The sequence below is a fragment of the Simochromis diagramma genome, unplaced genomic scaffold, assembly GCF_900408965.1.
Source record: "Simochromis diagramma unplaced genomic scaffold, fSimDia1.1 OVJJ01000293.1, whole genome shotgun sequence".
NCBI lineage: Eukaryota > Metazoa > Chordata > Actinopteri > Cichliformes > Cichlidae > Simochromis > Simochromis diagramma.
Window position 1 is genome coordinate 11,078,809 of NW_024386801.1, and position 22,990 is coordinate 11,101,798.

Sequence of the window (22,990 nt, forward strand, 5' to 3'; positions counted from 1 at the left end):
GATTGTGTCTGTGGTGTTAATGTAATTACCTGACTGATAAAAAAAAAAAAAAAAAGTTTTTTCTGTAGTTAATTGCCCTAACAATGTTCCATCCATTTCTTCCCCCTATCCAATTCAGGGTTCTGAGGAGATTTTCCCTGCTGTCTAATGTTTGTTTTATGGGACTGCATTTGGGTAGGTATTTGCCTACGCAGAGTCTACGCAAAGTGGTATGCAACCAAACAAATGCACTTGTGTGGAGTCCTTTAACAGCCTGTTAAACGAGCTGGATGACGCTATGCGTAGGTTGAACACTGGTTGGTTGAAAGAAATGGAAGACACACGAAGAAAAGCTCAAAGAGATTTTAAAAATGTGGCATGAAAAACAAATTTCAGCTCTTTTCATATTACAACTTTGCTCTTTTCTGTAGCTAACCACAACTAATAACAGCCCAAGCAGTAGTGGCCCACAAGCTAACTGTTTGTGACGCTGCCCCCTGGAGTGCTGTGCAATACTGCAAATTTTGGTATCAATCCGATACCTAATAAATAACGGTCCAGCATTTTTTATATTTTTAAATTTTATATTAAGATTTTTTCATCCCCCCCCCCCCAAAAAAGATGGACTACATACTGAACCAAGAAAAACAAAGAATTGAACCGATCACGCTAGTAGCTACTAGCTGTCATTTTGTTTTACCAGCAACATGTTACTACTTAGCATTCCACCCTCGTGTCTAAATATGGTTATACTTCTTTCTCCAAAACATCCAAGACACTAGTTACTAAAAGGCTACCACCATAAGGTGGCTATGCCCATCTTTTATATACGATCAGTGTTTCCTGCCTTTATGCTAAGCTAACTGTGTGCAGGGAGTAGCTTCATAGAGACCTGACAGTGCTGTCCTCTTTTGGGGCACTAACAGTAGACTATTTCATGAAATTTTAAGCTATTCCTTTAATTAATATCTCTACTAGTAAAAATGTTACACAATCGCTTGTTTTAATGTCCTACTATTATGGTCACCATGACTGCAGTTCAATAAAAAGTCACACAGTGAAAGTATGCCGAAACAAATTATGGCTGCTTATTTTATGAATTTATTTCCAAATGTAAACTTCACTATTTCATGCATACAAGTTATGACAACATACATTATTCAACAATCTGTTAATTTTCATATTTGCATAGGACATGGTCACAATATATTGTCTAACATGTAAAAAATAATGCCATAAAAAGGTACAGCAGAGCAGCTAAGACCAGCACATTAGATGTGTGAAGAATCCCAGTAAATGTACAACTGTAATACTCGAATGTAGTGATTTTGGTTTGCTGTGAGAGAAAAAACAAGTGACACCTGAAGGTTAGAATGAGGTCATTGAAGAATGTACTGGCCATAGCTGAGTCGAGAGTTATTTACAGTATAGATTATACTGGTGCTTAGAGGGGAAGCAGCACCATGGAGTCACTACAACAGGCAACTGATGGTGAGGGGCAGAGAGGGACACACAGAGGTATCAAGAGAGCAACGTTACACTGAGGAGGTACACTGAGGACAAACAGGTACAGAAAACAGAACCAAAAGGCTGGTGAGAGGCTCCCTCTTTGTATTCAAGGTGAGGTCACTGACAGCACTGTGAGCTGTATAACCTAGAACAGATTAATCTTTTAAGGGCAGAAATATCAGCTTAGCTTAGACCACCAACAAATATGGTCTGCAATTTTTCATAACATACCACTCTTTTTTTGTCACTCACAAATTCTGAATTATCTTTTACTTTTATAAATAAATTGGATTTGATTCATCAAGTTATTTTTACGCTGTAAAAAAAACAAAAACAAAATACAAGTCGCTTACTTGAGCGAAAGGAGGTCCATATCGAGCACAACATCCACTGATCGACAATTACAGCACGTAAAACTGAACCCAGAAGTACAAATGGTGTTGGATTCACAATTACTGCAACATTCATCTTTTCCTTCAAAGCCTTTGGTAACAACAATCAAGAACCACTTTATACTTTTATGGCTGCTTCTTGAAAAGAAAAGAAAAAAAAAGCCTAAGACAGACTTTATTCATCCTTAACTTTTAAACATTTCCGAGCACAAAGAGCCCAAAAAAAAGAAAGAAGGGGTTAGATTTGGGACAACAGGAAACGTACCTTGTGCACAACTCACAATGTGTAAAACCTCACAGTCGAGACAGACTTCTAGTCATAACCGAAGGAAAAAAAAATGCATTGGGTTGATGCAAGCAGCGCATTTATAGTAAATGCAATGCGTCAATCCTTTGGAATGGTTGGGCGTCTGTCTTCATTAAGACTGATTTTGTCAAAGAAAATACCTGCATTAAGCCATTATACACTGCTTGAGTACTGAACAGCAAGAAAAGGGGAAAAAATGTAAATAAGAACCAAACAAAAACAAAGCTAAACACTCAAAATGTTTACATAAAGCGGAAAAGAAATATTTAATTTAGAACACCTACATATCAAATACGCAGCGTTGCTTTATTAAATCCTGTACATTACATAACGACGTGTCACACTTTATAAAACTGTACATGTTTGTTTAATGTCTGATAGTAGCTATTTTATTTTATTTTGTTTGTTTTTCTTTTTTACCCTTAACATTTGTATCCTCTTTATGAAGTTATCGTTATAGTTTTGGCACACAATTGCATCGCGTCATGCTCGAGATCAGTGACGAAGAGTTCTGTGAGATATACTGATGTCTTTAACATGAACTCTTTAAATAAAATTGTTAGTTGTTCACACACTAGGCAACACTTAATTCACTTTTTTTATATATGTTACAATCAAGAGGAAAATGTTAACTGGTAAACAGTTAGTATCTTGTTGCGGCTGCAAGTCCTTCTGCTCTCACGGGTGTTGAAGTCTCGATTCTTACTGGGATAACAATCATAAAGTTGGATTAAGAAATGCTGAAATAAGGTTTCCTAGTAATTTACAGATGACATCACCCCCATTACATGAGCAAAAGCTGAAAATGAGATTGAGAAGGGATGTTTTAAGATTTTTGTAACAGAAAAATCAGCTTTTAAATTCCTTGAAATATTACCTTTTTTTTGCATCCACAAGGATGTATGTGCAGGACTTGGCATTATCGAATGATTATATAAAATGTAGCCCAGTGTTTTGGTTATTTATTTTTTTGTTTCTTTCTTTCTTTTTTTTTTTTTTTCTTTTTTTACAAAAAAAGTCTCTCCGTCTTTACTTTTTCATTCAAGTAGGAACAAATGAAACCAACAAATATTTGTGCTACTCGTCAAGAAAATGCAAGCTACATGATGGATGTTTTGAAAAGATATTAAAGTACAACAAAAGTATTTCAAGAGGTATGAGTTTTGATAAATATACAACCTTAAATATTTCATGAGACAAAAAAAAAAAAAGCAAAACAAAAGTAAGACTACATTGCTAACTCACAATGCGGTGGTCTCTATTCTTATGGAAAGCTCTGAAAATAATAAAGAAAAATAGCCACTCGAAATCTGAAACCAACTTACACAGAGGTCACTAAGTTTCTTTACTTATAATCACCCCAAACAAACCTAAAACTTTCATTTTCTTTCTTCCTTCTTCTTTTTTTTTTGGACGACAGGCTAACTGCAATAACCTGCATCCTGACATCAACAAAGTATTAGTTGTTCCTGATTAAAGGGATGAACCCCATGAATGGAGCTAAAATTGAGATTTCCGCATCAACGGTGCTTTGAACTGCTCTGCGAAAACCGCCAAATTCAAAAGCTGAAATGACCTGAAGACGATGCAAAATCTCGGAAAACGAAAAGGGAAAAAAAACGAAAAGCACGGACTATACATCTTTCTACAGAGAGGTTAATAATTATTTGACAACAAACACAAGTACAGTAAAAAATGGACATGTACAAAACTGTGTTCAATGGCCTTTTCTTTTGAATTATTCAAGTACATTTGGTACAGTGAGAAGAAAAAGTTTTGAGAAACTGCCTGTGGACGCCTTTATGTCACCGGTGCTGTCTGGATGGATTGATATACTGGGATGATTAGACTGTCACAGTCGCTTTAATTCAGATGGTAGGAGCTCTGTTTGCCTTACACAGTCCACTGACACTAAGGGGTCAAAGGTGTTTAAAGGGACATTTCACTCCAGAGTGCTCGATAGCGGGACTGTAGGTTTATGACGACATAATAGGCAGGAGCCGAGCCTGTGCCGAGGCATTCCTGTGTTTCCAGTGTGGTCGGACACTGACCAGCAGTGAACACTAAGCACCCAGGACCACCGGAGGAGGCTGGCAGACTTTATCTGTGCGGTAACTGATGTTACAACAAAATCCACAAACTGTGTCATATCTGCTTGGCAGATGTCAACCCTGAGGAAAATGTGCAGATTATGGATTAAGAGCTGATTACTGAAACCTACTTGAGGGTGAGCAACTGAGAAAATATTTGCTTTTTGCAAGAGAAATTTACTCTGCAAACCAGGTCAACCCTAAAACTTAAAAGAAAATGGACACAAAAAAGCCGTTCAACAGCAATTTCAAGAATTAGTTTGTGAAAATCAGCATTTTTTTTTCTTCTTTTCTGTGTGAAATCCTCTCGCTTCTTCTGTCACTCAGAGCTGCTGATCAGTGGCATTCAAAGTGTCATCTTGCAGTCTGGAAACCCATTGAAACATCTGGCAGAGAAATTATGCTGCACGTGGCGTCGCGAGAGAAAACTACTGCATTCGATCGAAATAATGGCTGTTTTCTTTCTCGAGAATGTGACAGAGCTGATTCATCACAACTTTAAAGAGCGATGGCTGCTGTGAGGAACGAGGGGGACAAGGTCTGCCATTCATGGACTTCCACCTGCCAGACTGCCTCAAAGGGAAAAAAAAAGAAAAAAAGAAAGAAAGATCCACGCTTTCAAGGCAAAGTTAACATGCATATAGTGTCAAGCACGGGACTGCGGGGCAAGACGATGAAGCTAGCGCATGCGATTGGTGATGACAGCGGCCTGGAAGGGTCTGACGGGACAGAGCTAAAAGGCTGACCATATTTCCAACTGTAGTGCTGAAGCATTAAAGGAAAATGTAGGCATAACACAGACTGGCGGCGCAGCAGCAGCAGTTTTGATAGCCGTGCCTGTTTCCGTGGAAGGTTTACTGTGCCTTTCGCCTGACCTATTGAGGCATGTCTGTCTAGAAACACAAGTCAGCTTTCTCACGGGACATCTGAGCTTCACAGGCAGGACGACGTGAGGCTGGTGAGCACTGGACTTTTGCTGATATGTTCGTTTTGGTTCAGATGTTTTGACAACAAGTTTTTAAAAAGCCCCCCTCGTTGTGAGAAAGAAGTTTGAAAGCAGCTGTTTGAGACCTCCGATTTATGAATTTTGGAGCTGTTACGTCCTCCTTGGAATTGTGAAATCTGACTCCTCAGCAGCAGGGGTTTCTGTCTGTGCTCGGGATGGAGCTGGATACATCCCACCCACACTGCTTGAACTGTTGTTCATAGACTTTTTAGTCTTATCCTATAGTTTGGATCAGCCCACTAATTACAGCCATTTTTCTGCTGGCTGTTTCTACAGTTGGTGGGAGGAGGGGAGTTGGGGAAGGAGAAGGAAATGGGGGTTGTCTGCGAGTGGGTGTCTCCTCTTTTGTGCTGTTCAGCTCATGATAAACCTCTCCTTTTTTTTTTTTTTTTTTTTTATCAGGGCCTGCCCTCTCTTGCCTGTTTACAGCAGATAGCTGCTTTCTTCCTTCTGTACTCAACGTTGCAGTGTCACAGCAGAGCCCAGCTGAGGCCTGCCTAACACGGTGGCCTACATTTGACCCACAAGTCGGGCAACCTTACGCAATTTAGCAGGCTCGGAGCTTTACCGGTTTTTGACAGGACAGGTAGAGCCAGATGAGTAAGGATTCCCTGGGGAATGGCATGCGAGCACCCCTCCTGCAGGCTGTGAATTGCTTCTTTTGGGTGCAGCTGTTTCCTCCAGGGAAGCCACAAAAGGCAGAGCCAGGAGGAGGGAAGTGAGCCGGCATCTGGCTCTACCTGCAATACTGCCAACCAGCAGCTCGAGGCCTCGGTGAAAGGTGGCTTACAGGACTGAATAAAAAGCTTTCATTCATTCTTGTCTTTGGTACTTTTTCCGATGTGCTTGAGAGATGGCTAAACCTTGTTTCAACTTAAGTCCCTTTGTGTCCGTTTTGAGTGAAATGTAGGCTGATGAGGCGGCTTTTTCTTTTTTCTTTTTCTCTCTCTTCCTTTTCAAGCATGAACAGCTGCTTTGAAACTTGACTGTCTCTGTGGTTGGAACGTTTCTCTAACTTCATAAATACAAAGAAAACTCTTAACCCAATCCTTCTACAGTGCAGATTCACTCAGTTTACACTGCACACAACCATTTCATGCAGTACACATTTAACCCAGTGTAATGTCAATAGATATTAACATTGCAAAAAAAGAAACAGATTTGGGTTTTGTTTTCTGTGGCGGGGCCTTTCTGATTGTTCCATTATTACACAGCAATCACATTAAATATGAAACCCCTCCCCAAACACGAGGGAGAAAACAAATGTTTGTGTATGCGTTACACATGACAGCGGGGCTAGTTTTTTCAAATATGAGAGCCGAAAAAAGAAGAAAAAAAGAAAACAAAGAGTGCAAATTGTGTTGAGTGTAAGGCTGCTATATATGAACTGTATGTTTCTCTTCACCGTGTTCATTCTTTCAAGCTAACAAGGCCATCCCTGAGCAGGGCGTAAAATTCAACCCCTGTTGAATTTCAGAATAAAGTGATGAATATATTGTGCAGTCAATGTGAGTACTGTTAAGTACTGTGGTCTTACAGAAATCACAACTGTCTTCAATCCTGAGGTGTGTGTGTGTGTGTACCCCTTCTCCTAACCCTTTCAAAAAATCAAAAATAAATTGAATAAAATCAAAGCAAAAATAAACAAACAAACAGAAATGTTCCGAAGATCTGTCAGGGTGTCTGTTTTTTTTTCTTCGTCTAGACCTTGTTTAGCTGACTGCGACCGTACATTTAACAAGTAGCCGTGATCAGAAGCCAAAAAAACACACAGACTGAATGCAGATATTGCCATCTGGGAAAGGCATTATCTTCTTTTAGGATCACGCAAGTAATTGCACTACAATAAGCAGTTATGTACATTATGGTACACCACAGCAAGCGCAGAAATAGCAAAGGGGAGGGTGGGGAAGGGGGGTAGCTGACAACTGTGCAACAAAAGTGTTATGATGAAAACACGGGCCTCACAGTCTCGAGGCAGAAAAGTGCGACCGGGTTTCAGTTTAAGGCGAGTTGGCTGGGCTGAGGGTGGGGCTGGAGGCATCTGAGCGGCTGTAGTCGCTGAGGGAGCTGGGACGTGTGGCGCTGCCGCCGTGGGGTCTTTTCAGCATTCCTGGCTGGAAATCTGAGTGTCGCCGGGCGTGCTTCATCAGGTGGTCGCTGCGCATGAAGCGCTTTTCGCAAAGGGGGCAACTGAACTTCTTCTCCCCCGTGTGGGTGCGGTAGTGGCGGGCCAGCTCATCAGAGCGGGCGAACTTCTTAATGCAGTCGGGCCAGGTGCATGGGAAAGGCCGTTCTCCTGCAAAAACAGAGGCAGAGCGTCAGACGAACCATATCCACATTCGTGCTTTTTTTAAAGACAATTTCAGTTGATCATTTTCCCAGTTTTCATGCAAGCACCAGCCCCTAGGGCTTAGAAAATGAAACCAATGACACTTTTAAAAACCACCAAATAATCACAAGATGCTCATAGACTTTCATGGCAAAAATACCCAACCTCAGAGATGAAATGATCATTTTTAATGCACCTTTTTGGATTTTATTAAGGCTTAGAGCTAGATCTGTAGCTGCTTTGACAGTAGTGTTGATACGGGCAGGAGTAGCACACAGCAGCCTGCTAGGTCTCATCTATGCTAATTTCAGACATGAACTGGACCGGTGTTCTGACAAACCATCCTACTTTGGCAAAACGTCCTACCGTAAGTAGTTTATGTACATTTCTGCTGTCACATAGTAATTCCAGCACAAAGTTAAGTAGGTATGACGGTTTGCCACTTAACTTTGCCCATCAGAGTATGCTTGTAGCTCATATTCATAAAGCCAGGACGGTTTGCCACTTCATTTTACCCGTTAAAGTATGCTTGTAGGTAACATTCACAAAGGTAGCCTGGTTTGGCACTTAATTTTGCCCGTCAGAGTATGCTTCTAGCTCATATTCACAAAGGTAGGATGGTTCGCGACTGAATTTTAGCTGTTAAAGTATACTTGTAGGTCACATTCACAAAGGTAGGATGGATTCCCAGAACACCGGCTGACCTTGATTGCAGTTTGGGTGCCTTTTGCAGGAATAAGCTGACATATAATATGGCTTGCTTTTCTAAGAATTTTAGGTGAGTGAAATGACAGGATTTTTTTACGTGCTGCGTTTATATAGTCTATATATGCAGTATGCTGATCAAGCTTGCTAAGAAATTATGGCTCCAGGAAAATCAAGATGGCGATGGTCATAAACCTAGTGTTTTGGCCATAAATCAAGAAACCAGAAACCAGTGAGTGACTTCAAGGTGGTTGCATTCATCCTTTAGAACGAGTCCATGGTTTTATGCCCATACACGTCACCCTGCCAGCAGCCTAGTTGCTGTTTTACATGATTGTATGTTTTCAAACCCATTTGTGGTTTCCAGCGTCTTTAAAATTCAACACAAACTTTGTAACTCGGGCCAAAGCATAACTTGATGGGATCACTGCGTTATGATGGAGTTGCTATTTCGAGCACATTTCAAGTCTCCGCATTCTGATTTTACCACTGTAGTGAAATAAACGGGAGCCAGCGGTCGCTGTAAAGGTCGACACAAAAGAATCGAAATGAAAATACTTTTAAAAACTAATGGGCGAACAGTGGGTCGGGATTTTACAGGATATGTGATTTGTGGTAAATGAGCCGAAACATGCCAAAGCTGCTCCAGTGCTTACGTTGTTATCCTTTTAAATACAGTTTAATGTTAATGCATCGGGGCTTTTCACATGTATCAGAGGCTTTGGTGAGTCTCACTCAAATCAAATGAAACTAACTGATGATGAAGTGTGCATATTTCAGCACTCTGGTGACACAAATGGTGCTCGCCACATAATAAACAGCTCACCACAGTGCTAGTACTGACTCATCCTGGAACAACAGTCATAAGGTTATTCCATAATATATTAAAAGCCACAGAGATAACTTCAAACTGTTAAGAAACATGCAACAAACAAAAAAAAAGAGGTTTGAGCGATAAGACCTGGATGTAAATCAACTACAAATTGGCAGAGTACTGGAGGAGCAGCCACAGTTTAATTATCTAAGCTCCAGATGCTAATCACGCTCACAATGGTTACCCAGCCCATTTTCTAGCATGCAACTATCTGTGACTCGGCACATGGGAAATTACAACCTTCCCCCTCCTCCAACAGCCAATAAAAGTGGGTTCTGACAGAAATATACTCAAGGCCATATGGTACAGTATACTGCAATATATCCTGCATTTTCCTACCATACTAATATGGAAACAGTATGCAGTGAACCTAAATGCAGCATCCTGCATCTACTGGTCAATACTATATTCCATTTAGCCCCATTTTACTGAGCTCCTGCCCAACAATAGTGAAATCCAGCAGTCTAATTTTACCAGCTTGGCTTCACAGAGCGAAAGGAAACCGCAGGATGTGTTCTTCTAATGGTTAGGCTCTTTCTAGTGAATAAGAATAATCAATCATAATGTGCACGCCCATGGCAGGGATTTGAAGTATGAAAGGGAAAAGATGGAAGGAGATGTGTGGATGTTTATAGGTGGCACATCAGAACACGGCTGCCAAATGATTTCTTTGTTCTGTGGTTTCCCTCTGGGCCACAATGGAAAGAGTGCTGTTAAGCATCAAACACTCAAATGCTACCTGATGCCAGAGAGTCTCAACAACAAGAACTCGGTGCACAAGTCTCAGTCCCTTCCCCCCACCTCCCCACCTCCCCATACACTGCATGGTTACAAAACACGCCGACAGACAGTGCAAGTCTAGACAGTCCGGTCTGTGTTCCTGCCTCTGACGCCTCACCTCAGCTCCAGACAAACTCAGTCAGCCCTGCCCACTATAGTTCCTGCAGGCTCACACAAGGCTCAGTATATTTAAACACTGTAACTGACATGCATACATTTGCATACGCGCACCAAAACACAGCCCTGTCCCCTTTTCATAGCAGCTATTTATAGTTTTTAGCAAAGCTAACAAAGACACACATCCTTTCATGCGTGATGCAGCGTTACAATGTATAAAGAACGACGTGACTGTGTTTGTTTGAGCTCCTGGAGAAAAAGTAAGCAGTGAGGCGCTCATCTGGTTGACATGGCTCATAATGGAGTGATTTCATTCACTGCTTTATTACTAAAAGAAGAGACCGGTGCTGCCACCTGGCACTGCAAAAATTAGTTATTGGCCTAAAAGCACAGCTAAGTTTTGCAGGCTGCTTAAAGCTAAATAAGCAGTGTAACGGATCTGGCAACATTAATATTTAACCAGACACAAGAGAGCCAGACTGAGATATCCAGTCTATCTGCCCTGATACAGTAATGCGTAGTGGAAGCATCAGGTATCCAGCAGCAACTCTCTGAGATGGGTCAAATTATTTGCAGCTCCGTCACTTCTTGGAAAGGGCAGAAAGAAAGACGTGGTGCCCATTTTCACCTCTCGCTGAGCAGCTTTGAGTTTTAAAGCCAACAATATGAATATTAATATAAAAGAAAAAACCTGCCAGCCTTGAAATATCAACTCCCATAAAGGAAAAGCATGCAACTTCCCAATCAAGTGTTGTTTCGTAACACCGGGATTGGGATTTCCATGAAGCTGGTAAACATATTCTGCTAACATTGAGATGGTTTAGGGAACAAAACGTTTTCATAATGAGTGGAAATAATGATAGAGCCTGTCAGCCTGTGTGGTATGAGGGTGTCACTTTTCAGAATTTTTCAATAGACTGCAGCTATTACTCAGCATTTCTGTAGAAAGGAGAATGCGGTAAGCTACTCCGCTTACCCAGCTTTTCTTCCTATCTACTTCCAGTGTTGTCACAGCACAGCACCATAGTGACTGTGACGCCAGGACCCACCCATTGGTTATCCCATCTCTGGCATCATGCCATGCCAAGGGTGTGGTTTGTCTTTCTCCGAATGTGTAGAGGGCGAGCAGAGCGGGGGGTGGGTGGGTAATGAGGGAAGCTTTTCCCTAACGAACACAGTGACCCAGTTACCCATAAAATGAGTTACATCATACATCATGCACGCACAACTGTACCTCTACTAAGCACAAGTGTCCCCCCTCCAAGCCAATGAGATTATGTCACAGGTACTCTTGTTGTATAACTGTTCTCTGCGAGTCCACTGGGTCAGTGAATAAACAGCTCATCTCTGCTCCTCTCCCTCCATCTTCCTCTCATTCATATCTGAGTTGGGCTCCTTGGTTTCAAGAGAAATGTTTAAGAGAAATGGAATCTGACTTCCCGGTGTAAGGGATGCTGCCTGCAAAAGAAAAGATCAAATCTCTTCTTGACGCGCACTGCAGTGGAGAAACTGAGCTCAGTCGCCGACCGAGAGCAGATAACATTCCTGGTGTGTCCTCAGGCATGGTCCAAACTCACACGGCATTCATGTGCAAACTTCATTTGAACTTGCTATAAGAGAACTAGATTAAATACCTGTGCAGAATGAGAGGAGGGGGGAAAATACATCAGAGATCACCTTGAAGTTAACTGTGCCTGCACAGTGAGAACCAGAGCAGGAAATATCTTTCTCAGGGAGCTTACAAGAAAAACAAGGTGCACCTTACACCTACACAGAGGCAAACAATTCACAAAGAGAAAGTATGGAGCCTTGCTGTAGATCACGGCTCATTACAGTTGGAGCCACCTAACTTCAAGGCTGGTTTTGGTGGCACAGCCAGCTTGGCAACATGAAATGGGACACCACTAACTCCAATGGTAGGGCTCAGCACAATCCTATAATTTGGATCCATGTTTACAACAGACTATGACCTGAAAACAACCAGAAGCCATCTTTGCTGCCAGCAGACAGCCATTGATGGGGATTCTGGGTAGTACTAAAATGACTGCTGGGGCCCTCATCAACATAAACCACTGGAGCAGACAGGGTTAACCCAAGTGTGCCCAGCCTCTCCCTCCACACACACCATCATGTGCCAAGGTGATATAAACACTAACATGTGTGCACAGAACAATAAATATACATTAAGGCTTCTGCAGCTCCTCCTTTCTTTTGTTCGCGAAGCGGTATATGCAGGCAACGCTTTAGCAAAAATAACAACAAAGGCTTACAAATTTCTGTGGTCTGCACACTTGAGATCAAACCAACTGTTTCTGTGAATGTTAGTCTATGAAAAATTACAGCCGTACCCGAGTGAGAGAACAGACAAATTACCAGAAAATCAAAACATGTTTTCTCAGACGACTCCATTCAGAGTTCGCAGCAGACGAGAATAAGTCACCAGGAGCAACAAAGGACCTCTGGGTGTGTCAGGTGCTTGTGACGAGAATCAGCTTAAGCTTTTCAGGAGAAGCTCAAAAACAAGAGTATTTAACGTATTATCATCTTTTGTCGTCATTGAGAGGGACCTTGCTCGCGGTTGAATAGCGTGCCTATCCTTGTGGGGCCTATAGCTGTCAGGCTGTGAACAATAGCAGCAGACTCTCTTCCAGCAGGAGAAGCACTCCTGTAATGCATTTCAATCAGACAGGCTGCAAGTACTAACCGTAACTCACTCCACTCGGTCCACACCGCGCCGGGCTACCGACGTTCACACGGAGACATGTAGCAGGGGTCGAGTGCAAGCATCTGATTCCTGCACACACTTTGCTATACATTACTTCATCCTCTTAACTGTTTAAGAGAAAAGCGGGGAGGGGTTGCCTGCATTCAGCAGCTCAACAGATTTGCCTCAATTAGCTGGAATGGGCACTCTCTTTCAGCCTTGAGTGCATGCTAAAACAACCTGCCGCCTTGATATGTTGCAGGCAACCTACTTATCTTTAAAGAAAGAAAAAAACAACAACAACGGTTAAACTGACGACATGCAAACAGCTGCTGCCATTAAAGGGTGTTTATAGTTGGTCCACAGAAGCAGGTGGGAGCATAGACGCGGTACAGTGCCAGCTTATTCTGCTGATAGAGTCTCACACTATAGCTCATTTGAGACAGACATCCTTAACCACCATCAAACAAAGGGCTACAACCCTGCTAGATCCTGAGAGGCCCCTCCACACTGAAATAAGAGGACAGACAGATAATACCAACTGTCCCAGTATAATGCCTGATGCTCTTATGGTGAGCGGGACAGAAATATTTTCATGTCTTACAGTGACTGATGAGGCCATCCTTCTCAAAAGACTCCATGAAATACTCCTCATTTTGCACCCAGGGACCACACCCCATGATGATATGGTCTGCCACAAGTCTGATTTATCATGCAGAGAAAGGGGACACACCTTATGTACTGTAGCGAGAAGCACAGCCAGAAACAAAACACTTCCTCTGCCGTTAGCTCACAGCCATTCCTCTCTTATTCAAGCTGCGATTAATATAACGCAGCAGACGCAGTCAGAGTCTAACTCTCATACAGAACACTGCAAGTGCCAGGCTGACAGGAGCAGGTTCTGCCGCTGAGGTCACAGCCCTTCAGACGTTAATCAGATTAGATGCAGATGCAGCTGAATAAATGACCTACATCAATGGAGGGCATTGACAGTGAATATCCTGGTAACTGACCCCACCCCCACCATGCCGCACTGTATATTCTGTCTTTGCACTACAGATCCCTCCCTCACGTGCGAGATGCGGTGGAGGTGGGAAAAAAATGAAGAATGCACAGTGTTCCACAGGTCTGTATCCCTCTCTTCCTGCCGCTGGTAATCAACACCACACCACAAAACGTGGCCGGGCTCGGCCTCGCAACACAGCAGGCTTCAGCACCTATTTTGCTTTTCAGGCTGGAAAAGGGCGGGAGGGGTTGCTGGGGGAAACAGACAGAGCAGCTTTTATAGAGCTACTCCAGAGCTAACTAAAGAATACACAAGCCCTGTGGGCCACTGAAAGCAGCACAGCTCAGGGTACTGCCTGACAGCGACCTTTCAGTATTATGATTGTCCTCTATGCATGCCTGGGTGCTTAATCACAGTGAAATCAGGTTTATATGTCAACACCAAGGAAGTATCCTACTATCAGCTTTACATGTGCATATACAGGATAGCATATGGGCAGCACGTGCGCCAGCGCATGCCTTGGAAATGTCTTCCATGGAGCAGAAACACTGCACCAGCAGAATAACAGAGAAAATGGTGGCTCCACTTTGGTTTTATTTACACCCTAGTAGAAAGGATTCCTTAGTTCTACTCGACACATACCGTCCTACATGTGACCTTTATAAGGCAACAACATGTTGTGCAGGAGAGATGCCATTCTGAAAACTTACGACAGAAAAAACAAACACTTGAATGTTTGCATCTGTAAATTCCTGTCAAATTGACATTGCTAACATGCTAATCACTAGAGAACAAGGTGTACACTATTACAGCAGTACTATATTGTCATGGTTTCGAATATTGGCATTGAACATTTGCTACTTACTATGAAAAATAAAGCAGTAAAGCTGACCAAACACTGGAGAAACGATACTTTCAACCTGTTTATGGTGCTAAATGAAAAGAGGACCCTTGAAACAAAGAGTAGCTAACATGTACAAATCTCCCAAATCGAATCTAATAGCAAACAGTTAAGTTGCGACAGTAAATTCAAAAACAAAGATTTAAACCTGCTGCTAACACAACAGGAAAAGCCACAGGTTTTTTAGGTTTTACCATGAGGGAATCATAACATCAAGGCAATCCATCCCATAGCTTCAATTTGAACCTGAAGTAGCTTGTTACACCACATCCCTCGTACAACATTTGGATGGAGACAAATGGAAACTTGTCTCAAGACTGAAGCACGAGCTTCTTATTACATGTCAGAATTAGAGCTCAAATGGGAGCAATGGTGGAAATCCTGCCGTGTGGCAGGTAGACAGACAGACCTGCCCCAGTAGAGCTTTTACCGATTTCTGTGCCAAGGTTAAGGCCCAAGCAAGAGCAGGAAAACCCCATCTCCACCCTGCTACCTCATCAATGCCACCAGCCACACAGGAACATTGTGCACTCTGTGCAAAAGTGCAGCCAAATATAAAACCACTGGCAGTGAAGTTGTATATATAATCAGAGAGTCCTGTTGCTTTTTCCATGCGGAACTTGGGATAATTTTACATTTAAAAAGCGTAATTAACCACAGTTATTTGACTGGAAATAGACAGCATGCATGAATAACTGGGTCTACCAGGTGCTCCCACTAATTTTTAGGGCACGCTTTGCAGCTATCTCGCAGTATTAGAGATACTCCAGCAGAACACAAAAGAGGTTCAGACAAAACATTAACCCAAGTGTAAAATATGGCATTAGACTCTTTGTCTTTGAGGAATATTGACGCTGTTCCTCCCTGTGATTCCAGTAGATTCTGAATAGGTCTTCTACACTGACAAGATGGCCTTTTGTACGACCCAGCTGTGGAGGACACAGAAAGTCTGAGCTGTTATTGCCGAAAAATAGTCGAGGCCCATCTCTCCTTTGATGGTAGTCTGGGTGAGATGACCACAACAGAGTAATGAGGCTTCAGAAAGAACATCATGTACTCTCTATGGAAGCAAGGCACACTATTAGACACACTATTTAGAAAATAGAGCATCACTCTTAAAAAAAGGTGAAAAAGGTGCTAAAAAGCCAGAAAGAACATGAAAATAAGAGGAAAAGGAACGCAAGAAATAATTTGAATGAATTCAAATGTTACACCGTAAATAGTTTATATGTACATCGGTGTTACATGACTTCATTTTCCATATTGCAGGGCTAATGCATGTTTCACAGAAAAGGCCCACCTCCTACACCAGGAGATGAGACAAAAAGCTGTCTGGTCACCTTTGACCCTTAAACTGCTGTGCATTCCTCACCATACAACTCAATGCAGCATAATGAGCAATTTAAATTCAGTGTGTACCTCGATGTCTGCTGCATTAGACAGTGAGTCTCAAAAGAAACCTACAATGAACCCTTCATAATCTCCGTTGAGGGGATCAAGAACATCTTTGCTCTCCCTGAGTGGCAAAGTTTTCTACTGCCAGCAGTAACCACATAATCTACTGACAAACAATTACACAAAGACAGTAAATGAAAGCCCAAACATCACACTGAGTGACTCGGGCCTTGTTGTGGACAGTTTTCATTAATGAAACCAATCACAGTTATTTCAGGGATGCTCAGTACACTGTTTATGAGTGTAACTGGAGTGGCCGCAAAAGGCTCGTCTAAAGAGTCCTAAAAACTTACAGGTTGGAGGAAAAACAGGCTCCATAGCTAATGTAGCTTGTTTAAGACACAAAAACACATTACATTTACAGTACACTAAACTCTAATTAAATTTACTATAAACTGTATAAGTAAGCACATGTAAATGACATTCATAAAATAACACATAAAACATGTAAATATATGATAAAAAATGATGGTGACTCAAGGGGAAGATTTGTTTTGACCTATTTATGGAATTGTGCTGAAGACACTGCTTTACAAAAACAACCTACAGGTTTCATCTTCTCTTAAGATGCTAACGAATAAGACTCATAAGATATGCAAAAGCTGGGATGATGAGGCTTTGGGCGTTACAGGAGTCAAGTAAGGACGTCTTGTCCCCGGTTCTTTGTTTGGTGTCTATTACAGTGTTTTCCTCCTCAATTAGATAGTGGTGTTTGGCAGGAACTGACTGGGCTGGGATCCATTCTCTCTTGACTCTGCTAGTAGGGGCTGAAGGGAAGCACGCTGCCAGATTTTGGCTCTATGAAAGCACTGCAAGATTGGCTGAGGCATCCCGGCTGAACTCAAATGACCCACATTCTGGGCCTATCCAATCAGACAGGCAGAAACAGTCATTATTTTCACAATTTATGGGACATAAACCAATCGTGAAGCCAGACGCCGAATTGTATCCAAACAGAAAGGCAGGCGAAAAAAGGAAATGCTTAATAGGCACAGAGACAAGGGCAGGGTTAATACGGAGCAATGAAACTGCACTAAGCTCACATGGTTTGGGCTCAGGAGAAGCACCGCTGAATGCTGAAGGCTGGCTCTTTGAGAGTCCTGCTGGAAGTTTGGCTGAGAAAAAAGGCAGCTTAACTGAGATGACTCACGCTCTCTAACTATCCGGTAAAATAAGCAGAAACCATCCCAATTATAAGAAATTACAGACTGCAAACCAATCACAAAGCCATAGGGGAGTGAATCCCAGAAGAAAGGAAATGGCTAATAGGCAAAAGGACAAGGACAGGGCTGAGTGACAGCAATAGAACTGCATCAGTAGAGAGACCTTTCATTTCCTTTATGATGCAACTGAAGAAAAAGCTAGAGCCCTTTTTTATGCATATGCATGCACCAAATCTGTGTCTCACTCTCTTAACTTCCCTTGACAAACACTGATTGCATACTGCTACTACAACAGTTGCCACCACCTGCAGCTGATAAATAAAAACTATTATTTTCAATAACAATTTTAGAAAACTTGATTGCAACATGACAACAGCAAATTATTTTATAAATTTTCACAACCTGTGCCTAATTTTAGCCTGATTTTCAGATGTACAGTTCTTCCCACACCCTGTAAATCTAGTGATGGGGGGGGGGGGGGGGGATCTATTCCACATAGTTTCAATTTTCTGGTTTAATTTCTTTCTCTATTCATAACAATTATTAAGATGAGTCAAGTTCACACAATAAATTTGTATGCGATTCCTGTGATAAAGGTTTTGTTTTGTTTCTGGTCCGTCAGCTCGATATGTGTGTAGAAGATGATGAACTGCAGTATACAGAGCAGGAGGGGAAAAGCAAAGGCTCCTCAGTCGAGGCTCAACTAGCTGAGTCTGTTGCTGGCCAGATCAGCTGGCAGTCTGTCTAGCGGGGGTGTGGCACATCACAACAAAGGGCTTTGGGCAGACAGGCTACTGCACAGCTCTTATCAATCCCCCAATTTGAGTCGATCTACATCCTTCACTATCTCAGTAGCCTATTCTGCGGAATGCAAAGCGCAGATGTGGAGGTATCCTTTGGGAAGGTCACAGGTAGCAAACTGCCGATCCGGAGCGCATTTGCAAGGGTTTCTCTCAGCGGTGTGACGGCGCACTTGCTGGACTGCAAACTTTCAGCATGCCCACATTTATTTATTGCACACTTGGCTTATTCTCTAATGGGGACATTAGGCTGTGTTTTGTAGGGTTTCGACTCTCGTGTTGCCGTGGTACAACCCAAAGTTTATTTTAATTAAAGCGAACAGAAGAACGCCCGAAATCTGATCTGTGTAATTTTGTTCTGCATTTGCGCTGCAGTTTGAACACAGTGTTCCATGCGGTGGGGTTTGTTTGTGAGTATGTGTGTGCTCCCGCGCACGCGCGTGTGCGTGAGTAAGGTGGGGGGTTAAAGGAAAGCCGTCACAAAGCTCTGAGACATGAGTGGGAGTGGCACTGTTTTCTAACCCCCGCAACCGAAATTAAAAGGACATTTCATAAAGTTCGCACAACTGCATTATGAAACTATAGAGGCCACTGCTAAACTGAATGTGCTCATAGTATCCATTCAGGGTGGATCCGTGGGTGAATATTTATGAGTCACTGACTCGAAACACAGCAATCACCTCCTCTGTACACATAGCGCTATGAATGTACGAGAATCCACACTTTTGGTATCTCAGTGTTTTAAATCATCCCATCCGTTCTCAGATACATAAGGGAAACCCACGTTCACAGCAACAAACATCCAATGCACCCAATGAAACTGACCTGTGTGTGTCCTTAGGTGGGCTTTGAGGTGGGATGATTTGCCATAAACTTTTTCACAACCTGAATAGTGGCATTTGTGCTTTTTCTGAGGCGGCTCTTGCTCAGTTCGTCCCCGCGGTTTTTTGCCTCTTTGTTTGAGCGAAGGATCGGAGATGGTGGAAGGTGTGGCAGATTTTCCATCATCTCTAAGGTTCGGCATGCTCTCATCTTTTATTTTTGCCTGCTCGGCAACACTGTTGGGAGTCTGCTGGTTAAAATCCGCCAGAATCCGCGCCACCACAAAAAGAGAGGAGTTATCCTTCACCAAAGGCTCCTTAATTTCCTCCCCGTTCTTGGAGGAGGATGGGATTTCTGGTTTAATCTCTCTATTCCCTTTAGGAGCATGAACAATTGCACGACTGGACATTGAAACAAGGCACTCTGCTGCAAAGTGATCCATTTTGTCTTTGAAAGAGCCCCCTCTGCTTCTTAATGACATTCACAAAAATCAAATAAAAATGATCCCGTGAGAGGGGAAGAAAAAGTACTTGTTCCGTGGTTCCCTTTGTGTAGTGGTGGTGGTGGTGGTGGAGAGGAGGAGGTCGTTCTCATCAGAGAGAACTGACTTTATGATCTTACCCGGCTTTCCAATATCATCAACATCCTGTGCAAGAAACGCCTAGGACAGAAATGCAGACAACCTCCCTTTAGAGAGAGCGAGCGAGCGAGCGAGAAAACAACAGAAACCCAAAGTCTTTGTTTAGCGCAACGACGCTGGTAAGAACAAGAAGTCTAGAAACTTGGATGCGTTAACTCCCATCGCGGCTTCAAACAGTCTCCAGCATAGTGCGTGTCTCCCGAGCGCCTGTTCCTGCTCGGTGTATCCATGCTGGGGGCGTGTCGACCGGCGACGATCGGGCAGCATCGTCAGAGTAGCCGCTCATTCATTGGGCGCTGTCTGTCCCCAAATGCACCAAACTTGAAAGTTTCACCACAGGTTGCCTCCACGCATTTCACATGATGTATATCTCGCAGGCTGCAAAGTTAACAGATCTTAAAACATACAACAGAATCGTGCGGAGTGGCGCACAAAAGCTTTCAGGCGCTTTGGAGTTTTGTCCACCGATGATATCGGTAAGGAGGTGTCTTTAGATCCGAGAGGCATTCTGCAGCAAATATAGCCTGAATATACAGTTAGAGTGATAATATACTCGGCTATAAGAGGAATACGTCCAACATGTGGTATGCGGCCCACAGACGTGGGCGTGTCCACAGCGCCACCAACACCACTGGTCTGGAGCAGCGTTACAGTGCCCAGCACCATTGGAAGAGAGCATAGAAGTACAGGTTTAATGGACTTTCACTTTATTTAAGGTGTTGTTGTTCTACTTTCTGCTTATGATCTACTATAGTTTAAAGGTTAAGCTATAAACAATTATACAAAACACAAAATGACTGTTTTAAACTCTTGCATGTCATCATTTTCTGTGTAATAAATCTGTAATAGGACACAGGGCTGCACATGAGTGTTTTTGGAACACTGAGTACCCTATCTTGTTTTTAGTTCCCTCCTGTAACCCCCCCCCCCCCCCCCATTAAAAAAGCCCTTATATCCACAGAAGATGACACCCAGAAACCCTGAGTGTAAAAAAGAAGAAGAAGAAGAATTCCAGCTGCTGGAACAACCTACCTGCCAGGACTTCCTGAGATAAACTAGTATTACAGGTCTTTTTTCCTGTTGCCTGGGTTCTCTGTGACGTTTATTCACAAATAAAATCTATTCATGGCACTTGTTTTGGGATATTGTGTATATTTTTGGGGACATTGCTGTACAGATTGATTTGATTTGCAGTACATCAGGATCAGTCATCCTGTATGCAGAAGGACTGACACTTGTTGCAAGATTTGTCAAAAAACTACTGAATACTGTTGGTTTGCAAGTAAATGTTTAAAATTTAATTTATTGTTTTTTTTTTTTTTTTTTTTAACATTTCCCCTTCTCCAAACTGGACTTGAAATTAGTTGTTGAGCACCCAGAGTCCAAACCCCCCATATACTTCCCTCTCAGTGATGTAAGACAGAAAAGACCTACTTATTAGCTAATTCATTTTTAACTGATTTTCTGCAAAGGCACAAATACAAGCAGCTTTATTTGATGAGAACTAACTGTTGAAATACAGCATTTGAGCAATTTCCCCTTTATGCTCTGAATGTGCAATTTTTGTCATGAAGAAAACTGATGAGGTGACTATTTGAAAATGTGATTGCACCGATTTCCTCCGTTACACATTATCTGAACTCAAAAACGAGGAAAACAATCAGCTAAAAGCGCAAAAGTCATGTGAACAAAGTCTCAAATAGAAGCAACAAGATTCAACAAGATTTTTTAATATTATTTACTCCCCTTCTTATGACTATCTCTAGTGGGCCTCTGGCCAGCAGCACAGTGCATCGGCAGAGAGTTCAGCGAAGAAAGTACTGGTTTAACCAGCTGATGTTAGACAGAGAAAATAAGTTGTTTTCAAAACTGCTTTTTAAACTTTCATTCAAAGACAGAAGAGTGGCACAACAACACTAGCAGTAAGTTGTTTAAATCCTGCTCGACCCTGCTGATAACGTCTGTCCTATTCTCCTCTCAGTCTTACAGGTTTGATAACAAAAGTTTCATCAGACTTGACTTGTTGACTCAAAAATGACTTTCAGCAGTTGACAGGCTTTATGATTATAATCTATTTTACAGTACAGTATTTTTTTTTTAATGAACAGCTTGTGTTTTTTGTTGTTGTTGTTGTTTTGTTGTTTTTTTTGGAAGATGGTGGTTTCTCTCAGCAAACTAGCAATTTACCTCAAAACCTTCCTCTGAGCAACTCTCAGTCTCTGCCAACTGTAACCCAGCCAGCTCCCACAGGCACTGTCTTCTTTGGTTTATTCTCCAGTAAGAGACAAGTGACACCATTATGGTGGAAAAAAAGGGAGTCAAGATACAAAGTTTTTGTCAGTGTTGGACATTTTAATGGCGTTAGCTTTACAGCTGGATCAATCTGATCATTTTTCCAGACACCTGGAAATAAATCCATAAACAGTTATCAAATCCAGGCATGCTGGAAACTATCATGTCACTAGCTACAAAGTCCTGGCAGAAAACAAACCAGCTAATGCTATTGATTATAAGCATAAGGACACACTTGAATGTCCCTGTTAACCTCGTGTGGACCCACATGAACTCCAGTGTTTCATCAAAAAAGTCTCAAGGATCTGTTTAGCTCAGATTTTGAATGTACCAGAATATGTGTCGGATATTATGTGGCATGCTTTAAGAGCAACAGACAAAGGACACAAAACTTCTTTTTCTTTTAAGAAAAGGAGTAAAGTTGCACTCCACCAGTACAGGATTAGACCTGCTTTCCTGCAGCAGCTGATGCTCTCCTGTGAGAATGAATGCACACTTTCAGCATTGTGCACAAAAGCCCACACTAGAAAGTTCCCAGTGTTCACGGCAATGTGGCATTCAGAAGGCCATCTGGCTGTATTATTTTACATATTCTTTCACCACAAAAACGTGGTGTTCTTGTGTTTCATGTAGTGCTTTGGCGATCTTTTCTAATGAGAGCACAGCAAAAGAGGATAGTTCCTCTTTCACAGGGTTATTTCCCAGAGCTGCGTAGAAACTGCATGTGTTTATCAACTCCCATTTGGGTGTCAAGTGCTCGAAAGCCAAAAGAGACAGCGAGGAAATCAGCTGCAGCTCAAACAACGGAACCCCTCCAAAGGTGACAAGCAGCTGTGGAAGTGATCATATCTTTCACAATCTCACTCAGAGGGGAACAGTGGAGTATCTCTGTCTGTGGCTGCTGCAATGTGATGATTCAAGAGACCTTTTGTACGTTCCCAAATCCCAGCACCAACCCCCAGTGCACTGTGTCCAAACAGCACACTGTCTGGCACTGAAATAATGTTCTCAGGCAGGAACAGCAATTTGATTGGCCTCTTCACTTTTGTTTGCAATGGGAGATATCCTCTTCGAGCACAGTGCAGCCTGAACACTGTAACATTCTGGCTCGGCTGT

General features: G+C 42.4%; 1 protein-coding gene across 1 annotated transcript; it reads right to left on the reverse strand.

Annotated features, from left to right (window-relative positions):
* Window positions 1-1,062: 1,062 nt before the first annotated feature.
* On the reverse strand, window positions 1,063-20,126 carry klf13 (Kruppel-like factor 13). Its single transcript, XM_040025761.1, has 2 exons — window positions 18,946-20,126; window positions 1,063-7,582 (listed from the first exon to the last, which is right to left on the reverse strand). The coding sequence occupies exons 1-2, from the start codon at window positions 19,421-19,423 to the stop codon at window positions 7,287-7,289; spliced, it is 774 nt and encodes a 257-aa protein (XP_039881695.1). The 5' UTR covers window positions 19,424-20,126; the 3' UTR covers window positions 1,063-7,286.
* Window positions 20,127-22,990: the final 2,864 nt, after the last annotated feature.